Source organism: Vigna umbellata, chromosome 3, assembly GCF_029865625.1.
Source record: "Vigna umbellata cultivar VRB3 chromosome 3, Vumbellata_1.0, whole genome shotgun sequence".
Lineage (NCBI taxonomy): Eukaryota > Viridiplantae > Streptophyta > Magnoliopsida > Fabales > Fabaceae > Vigna > Vigna umbellata.
In genome coordinates this window covers 27,714,831-27,723,231 of record NC_142167.1, presented here as the reverse complement: position 1 = coordinate 27,723,231, position 8,401 = coordinate 27,714,831, and the positions used below count along the sequence as shown (strand labels likewise).

Sequence of the window (8,401 nt, the reverse complement as noted above, 5' to 3'; positions counted from 1 at the left end):
CAGCATATCACTCTTTAAGACTAAATAAAATATGAGTTATATTTCACTTTATTTATGTATAAGAAATGAGATAAGAGATGATTTATATGATTTTATGTATGATTCTATTTTAGAAAAACTGAAAAGACGATTAAATTAAAAATATTAATGTATTTAGTGTTACATTTATAAACTTAGAAATAATTATTATTTCCTCTATTACTACAAATAATGGATAGAAGATGCTTAAAGTAATTATAACATCTCATCTTTAATATTAAAATACTACTAAAATCAATATTAGATATATGATAAACTAAGTAATATAAGAAACAAATCTACGAAAGATAATATCTACACCTGTAAATTCGTCCGACTTCTTTACTGAATCTCATTGATCACCTATCGTTGAAGTAATTGAAACTGATGTTTCCTAAGCTCACACCAATCAGGTGATCATCGCAAAAGAGAAAACATACAAGGATAGACAACAGAAAAGCAAGGGTAAGCTAGTTTAAACAAAGATTAATCATAGATCAATCTATTTAACTTCATACAATCATACTATTCATTCACATCACATAAACTCTTCACACATAACACCACACTGACTTTGACTGTCCGGACTTAGAATGATTCTCGAGCTATGGCGGGTCGTGCACTCGTGGTGGCTTCTACTGCTTTGCAAAGCCATTGCCAATGGATTTCACCCTACCACACTCACGAGGTTAGTCCGTTATCACTCACCTTGGTTCATACGGGAAGCACCCAAGACTAGGACCTCCTGCTACTCCTTAACGACATGGATCAATCCTCTCTACTTGAGAATGAAAGACCATTGGAGTTCCAGAATAACCCCCAAGACTGAGCTCCTGCATTTATTCTAAACATACTTGAATCTCAACAAGATAATTCACTTTGGATCACAACATGAGGCACCACCATGTAATCTCCCTGTGAGATCCATGGAATTACGTCCATAACATAGGGCACCGCCATGTAATCTCCCTTTGAGATCCATGGAATTACATCCACCAACCATACTTTGAACTTTACACTTTGAAATCACCAACTTACACTTTGAAATACAACATACATCAATAACCCATGATATTACATAACACAACTTCAACTTACTTCATACAACACTTAATGTTTCATTTAGAACAACTTAAGATCACAAGAAAAGTGAACTAGAACAAAACCCCTCGCACAGTGCACACATTCGCATAGCGAAACTAGAGGCTTCTCGCACAGCGACTTAACTCGTTGTGCGAATCCTCAGACAGAGACCCAACCCTCTAAACCATTCGCATAGCGATTAGACTCGCTATGCAAATAAACCGTGACTTGAATCAAACCCAGACCTCTCGCATAGCGTCCTAGCTCGCTATTGCGAGAACCTCAGATAGTGGCTCATGCTCCTCAAGCACTCGTAGAGCGAAACCCATTCGCTGTTCAAATAAAAAGAATAATAACCCTAGACCCCAACCAGTAGCATAGCGACTTGATTCGCTATGCGAATCATCAAACAGAGAGCAACCTTCTCAATCCATTCGCACATCGCACCCATTCGCTGTGTGAATGCCTTGGCAGAGAGCATCTCGCCAAGGTGACTCGCTATGCGAATCCATTTGCACAGCGAGTCTGCATAATCTGCAGAACGAAATTCTGCAGAATTAGGCAACCCAACCACAACTTACCAATTCTAATCAATTTTCCCAACTTCTAACTCTCCTAGATTGTTGTACAAACTTAATTAGACTAGACTAAGTGATTCTAAACATTCCTAACATCAATCTAAAGTGTTTATGCACCAAATCCTACTCTAAAACCTCAATTTCATCAACTTAGAGACTCAAATCCAATTTTACCACTTTGAACCTGTTTTTGACCATTTTGATGACTCAAACAAGTCACATACGACTTATCTAGACTGCCCCAACAGACCCTAACAACACTTGACCTCAAATACTCAAATTCACTACCTCACTTCCTCCAAATTGACTTTAAACAAGCACCATTCACTTCACTTCCTATCTCATTACTATCACAACAAATTACTCACAACCAGTACCTCCAACATGCACAATTATAACAATTAGATTAATCCAAACCAGTTCATAATCATCATTTTACAGTTTACAAAATTTGGCGTTCAATTAACACACAATTAAATCTACTCAACAACTAATGTTCAACTCAAACAGCACCATAACACAATTTTTATCATACACATGCCAAACTACTAATTAAATTAATAATCTAGCTTCCCTTACCTCAGCTCAAGTTCTACACCGATTACAGAACCCCGACTGAAGCTTGCACCACAAGGAAACTCAACAGGAACCTACAACTCACCAATTGGTGATAGGAAAACAACCTTAGAACCTACTTTGAGTTAAAAATTGAAGAAGACAACAACTCAACACATGCAACCAGAACTCTTTGCATGATTACGGTTAAAGGCATACGAGAAAAGAGGAGAAACATCTTACCGACTCAGAACAAGAAATTGATTGGTCAAGATTGTTGCCCTTGACGCCAAGATCGTCTAGGCACTTCCTGATCGTCGAATAGATAACCCAGTAGAGAGAAAATCTAGAGAGAAGACAAAAAACTCTAGGAAAGTAGTTTCTAGAGAGATGGTACGTTTTAAAATAATGAAACTCGTTTATAACAAAACTATTTATAATAAGACCGTTTAATATTAAAATAATCGAGTCTCATTATTTTTAGACTATCACTACTTCTAAAACACCATTTTCGGGGTTTTACAATATATAAAACAAATTTTAGGATTTACTCTCTTAAATGAGTCTCGAATCCAATTCTAAAATTCAAATAGATTAACCAAATTAATTATGTACAATAGATTACATGGAAACATATAATTCATTATTTGCAACTTCAATAATAAAGAAACAACATAAATAAGAAATAAATGGAGAATAACATATCACAAATCACCTTATTAAAACTCACTACTTTCTACACTAATTAATCTTCTCTTCTACTAGCCTTCAATTACACTTAAACAAACATATATTTACTCTTCTCTAATATATAATTTATTTTCATTTGTATTTTTTTTACAATAAAAAAATTAAATATTTGGTTAGATTTTTTCAATTCATAAATAATTGAATCTAAATGTCTCATATATTAGATTTTTTTTTCCACAAATGATTCCTTGAATATATATATATATATATATAGTTTGGTAAATAAAAAATAAATAACAGTAAAACAGAATATAATATAAACTTAAAAGAATAACATATTGTGGATATGAGATAATAAAATCAAATAATAATAATACTAGAGTGTAATTAAAAAAATAGCATAATATAACTTAATTTTAAAATTCTTTTACAAACTTCAAAATTATAATTTAACTAAACAATAGAAAATTATATTTTATTTATTTAGTTGATGTTCTAAATTCGCGATACACAAGAAACTATATAATAGTTATTAAAATACTTTCTTTTAAAAATAATTTAATAATAGTTATTTAATTTTATATTTCAATCAATAGTATAGTTTAAATTTACTTGTCGAAATTATTTTATATAAAGATATAATACAATCTGCAGAATAAAAAATATATTACATATTCATTTTTGCATAATATTTTATATATATGTATATACATATAAATTCTGTTTTTGTTATTATTTCTCAATCGTTTGTACGCCGATAAAGAATAAGACAACGGTGCAACAAACTATGAAATATAATATAATACAAACTTTTATTTCTTGCTTATCCTATCCAATTGCAATAAAAGTTTATATTATTATTATTATATTTTATTGTTTTCTAAAATAATATATAATTGTATACTGTATATATTTATTTATTAAAAATATATATGATTGGACATCCCACTAAGATATATTTCCCTGTTAAACAATAATAAAAAAGAAACGAGGGACATTAAATATGATCTCAATATAATAGGTCAAATACACGGCAAGAATGAAACGCATTACTTTTTGAGAATCGTTATGGTAAAAGTAAACACGGACTTGGTTGGTCTCTGCACACAAAACATATAAAAAAATATTGAATGACTAAATTACCCCTGCAAAATCCACGAACCCCTGTTTCTGCTTCACCCTGTTATATTTAAGTTCCACCTCCATGTTCTCACATTCATCACCAAGCAACTAAGATACGGTCTTTTCGCCTCCTTTCAACACCCTTTTGGCCTTTTATTCTTCAAAGCCTCAGAGCAAAGCTTGAGGACGTGAGAGAATCAAAGGGTTGAAATTCTGTGTGGTTGTTGTTGTTGTTGGAGGTTGAAATACAAGTTAGTACCCCAAGTGTTTGTTAATAATATTGAATTTAGCTAGCAAGTTGCTCTTTTGAAGTATTGTATGACCAAATATTTTAGTATTTTAGGAGTAGAAATTTTGCTTCTGTTGGCAATTTTTCTGTTCTCCTTCTGGTTCTCATCTTTTGTGTTCTTCTTTGTCTCTCGTTTGTCTGGAGATTTTTCTATTTTAGTTCCTTCAGACACCAGGAACCTGACCCTATAAACCCTTTTTTGAAGCTTCAATCTTGAGTCCTATGGCGACTTGGGTATTATCAGAATGTGGCATGAAGCCTCTTGCTCCAGTGTTTCCTAGACCTAGAATTGGGGCTGCTTTGTCCAGCTCTTCCAAGGTTGGATTTTCGGACACAAACAAGAGTGTTGCTGATCTTAAGTTTCAACCTTTGAGATGTAACCTTAGGGATAGAAATTGGGGGTTGAAAGTGAGTACCCCTTTGAGGGCTGCTTCCACTGAAGAGGAGGAGCAAACTAATGTTGTTGATGTAATGAATGGGACTAATGTGGTTGATCATGAGAAGCGTCTAGAATTTGATCCTGGTGCTGCACCACCATTCAACTTGGCTGAGATTAGGGCTGCTATTCCAAAGCATTGCTGGGTGAAGGACCCTTGGAAGTCCATGAGCTATGTGGTGAGGGATGTCATTGTTGTCTTAGGATTGGCTGCTGGTGCTGCATATCTCAATAATTGGTTGGTCTGGCCTCTCTATTGGGCTGCTCAAGGCACAATGTTTTGGGCTCTGTTTGTTCTTGGTCATGACTGGTAATAACTATTTTTCTTTACTTCATTTTTTCCTAATTTGGATGAAGCTGTATTTTGGGGGTGCTAAGTTGGGTTCATAATTTTGACTTGATGAATTTTCTTCCTGTTTTTTTGGTTTTTCAGTGGTCATGGAAGCTTTTCAAACAACCCCAAATTGAACAGTGTTGCTGGGCATCTGCTACATTCGTCAATTCTAGTACCATATCACGGATGGTATGCAGATGCTTTTTGATGGGATAGCCTTTTTAAATTTTAGAGTTAAATATGTTTATATCTTTCAAAACATCTGTACATTTGGTTTTATTTCCTATAAAAACTTAGTACGTTTTTAGTCTCATCACGGGTGAAAAACATGTTTTTAGTCCACCAGGGGCTATAAGCACGTTGCCTTTGATAAATATACATGGAGATTAAAAACATTAAATTTTTGTAGAGAAAAAAAAACTGAATTATGAGAGATAAAAGCATATTTATAATATTTTTTTATCTACTTGTAGCTATAAATTTATGTTTGAAACTAATATTTTATGCAGGAGAATAAGTCATAGGACTCATCACCAAAATCATGGCCATGTTGAAAATGATGAATCTTGGCACCCGGTGAGACGATACTCACTGTTCTTGTTTTTAAGAGATGCCATCTGGCTTCAAGTTATTTTCCCTTGATCAAAATTTCTGATGTGTTGATAATCTTGCAGTTGTCTGAAAGAGTGTTCAGGAGCTTGGACACTGCAACACGTATGTTAAGATTCACTGTCCCTTTTCCACTGCTTGCATATCCTGTTTACCTTGTAAGTTGTTGTACCTACATGGTTTGACCATAATTTGAACATTAATTATTCTTTATGTCTTGATAGAAGAATTGACATGGTGGCTGTTAATGTTTGAATCCAGTGGCAGAGGAGTCCTGGGAAGACTGGTTCTCACTTTGACCCTAGCAGTGATTTGTTCCTTCCAAATGAAAGAAAAGATGTTCTTACTTCCACAGCTTGTTGGGCTGCTATGTTGGGATTGCTTGTTGGATTAGGGTTTATAATGGGTCCAATTCAACTGCTTAAGCTTTATGGTGTTCCCTATGTGGTGAATTTCTTCCCCCTTTCCATCATTTCCATGATCTTTCGTTTTTGAGTCAATAATGAATGAAGTTCTCATTTGACTTTTCTTGGATCTGTAGTTATTCGTTATGTGGTTGGATTTGGTAACTTATTTGCACCATCATGGCCATGAAGACAAGTTACCTTGGTATCGTGGAAAGGTACCTTTATTCTTTTGAGTCTTTCTTTCCTATGAAAGGGACTGGTCTACTGGAGCATTGGCATGTTTTTGTTATGCTTGTGAGCTTCATTCTTATATATTGTCAGTGTGAAAAAGTGATACTTTCAATCAATCACAAATTATTACTGACGACTTGTAAGATAATTATTACACAAGTTGATTAACGTATAATACTGGACTGTGATTAAATGAAGTTATCAGTGCATACACTGTTCACTCTGTTAATGTTTTTCATACAATTTAGTTTACATGTTTATCCTCCTTCATGTTGAACAGGAATGGAGCTACCTTAGGGGTGGTCTAACTACTCTTGATCGTGATTATGGATGGCTTAATAACATTCACCATGACATTGGAACTCATGTCATTCATCACCTATTTCCTCAAATTCCACACTATCACTTGGTCGAGGCTGTGAGTGTCTCTCTACCTTTGTTCAAAGAATGGATAATGATTTACTTGAGATGTTGAGTTTGAATGTTGTTTTTTGTTGTCTTGCAGACTGAGGCAGCTAAGCCAGTGTTTGGAGAATATTATAGAGAGCCAAAGAAATCAGCTCCTCTTCCTTTTCACCTTATTGGGGACTTAATAAGGAGCTTGAAGACTGACCATTTTGTTAGTGACACAGGAGATGTTGTGTACTATCAAACTGACTCTGAGATTAATGGCTCAGCCAAATCAGAGTGAAGTTTAAAATTCTTTTCTATATATAGACAAGAGAGACATAGATGCAGTTCTTAAGGTTTTAAAATTGTATTGAGTTTCTCTTGAAGTTACTGCACTTACTTAGAGTTGAATCCTTCATTTAATAAAGGGATGGATGGATCATATAATTTTATTGTAACTGCATCATAGAGTGTTTAGGTTAAATGTAGTTTATCCTTTTGAATAGTAAATTCTCTGTATAAATTGATTATATGATATATAGTGAAGTGATACCTTGGATTATGATTAAATATGGCTCAAATGCACTTCTCTCTGCTATTCTTTTTATAGATTTAATAAAATGCCTTAATTTTTTAAATTTAATTATTTTATTCTTAAATTTGGTTCTTTTGATTTTCTTAATAATACAAATAGTGATGTTTAATTCTTTCAAGGGTTGTAAAGAAGGGTTTCTCCCCACTTAAAAAATTGTAAATTGATTTTATTTTTAATTTTGCTGGAATTTTCAGTGTATTTTCTTCATGTTGATTATCTCTAAATGTGGGATTAAACATGAATAAATAGTGATGGCACGAAACTCTGAGAAATAAGAATTGGACTCACTCGATGCATGATTCAACATCAATTTTCAACCAAAGGAAAACCTTATTGTGTCATCAATAATAGTCACACTATTCTTATATCGAAATTTAATTTCTAATGCCAAGGATCATAAATAATACTATATATAATTTGGTAATACATTGACATAATTAATAATTGATTGGCAGATCAATCATAATGATAAAAGGAGATGCATAAATGAAGAGGAGACAGAATAGCCTAAAAAACAAAAATCTCTGATTAGGTAAACAAGTACAGATTCAAAATGAAGATGAATCAATGATCCAATGCAGATAAAGTGTCACGCATATCGCCACGCGTGACAAAAAGTTGTAGCATAAGCATGACTTGGATAGATTTGTAATGATACATCAAAGCTCTGATCGGTGTGATCTTTGTGATATAGTTGTTACTTAGTCCGAACCGTGTAGTTGATGGTGTCACTAATACTAATGATTGATGACAAAATAGTGATTATAATAAAAAAAATGAGTAGTATGATTCACCAAGAAATCATAACTTTAGATATCATGTGAGCGAAATTATTTCTATATTAGTCTTACAAAGAGCATTGTAATTTGTAAGTTTAATATCTTCTATATGATTCCATGGATCTTAAATTTAACTAATGGGTTTTGTATGTACTATGGCCTTATATTCCAAATTGTGTTATAAATGGATAATAAATTATAATCAAATTTAAAATTTATGGAATGGTTTAAAAAAATCGATCACAGAAATTTCAATTATGACATAAGTTGGAGACCAAAAAAAAA

General features: G+C 33.2%; 1 protein-coding gene across 1 annotated transcript; it reads left to right on the top strand.

Annotated features, from left to right (window-relative positions):
• The first annotated feature begins 4,137 nt into the window (after window positions 1-4,137).
• On the top strand, window positions 4,138-7,312 carry LOC124824366 (omega-3 fatty acid desaturase, chloroplastic). The gene is made up of 9 exons (XM_088109397.1): window positions 4,138-4,297; window positions 4,541-5,081; window positions 5,205-5,294; window positions 5,615-5,681; window positions 5,780-5,872; window positions 5,976-6,161; window positions 6,256-6,336; window positions 6,633-6,770; window positions 6,858-7,312. Exons 2-9 carry the CDS (start codon window positions 4,558-4,560, stop codon window positions 7,041-7,043), a joined length of 1,365 nt encoding a protein of 454 aa, XP_087965523.1. The 5' UTR covers window positions 4,138-4,297; window positions 4,541-4,557; the 3' UTR covers window positions 7,044-7,312.
• The last annotated feature ends 1,089 nt before the right edge of the window (window positions 7,313-8,401 follow it).

Coding starts and splice junctions, on each gene's coding strand:
- LOC124824366 (XM_088109397.1), top strand. CDS start 4,558: ATGGCGACTTGGGTATTATCAGAATGTGGCATGAAGCCTCTTGCTCCA. Junction 5,082..5,204: donor TTTGTTCTTGGTCATGACTG/GTAATAACTATT, acceptor TTGGTTTTTCAG/TGGTCATGGAAGCTTTTCAA. Junction 6,771..6,857: donor ACTATCACTTGGTCGAGGCT/GTGAGTGTCTCT, acceptor GTTGTCTTGCAG/ACTGAGGCAGCTAAGCCAGT.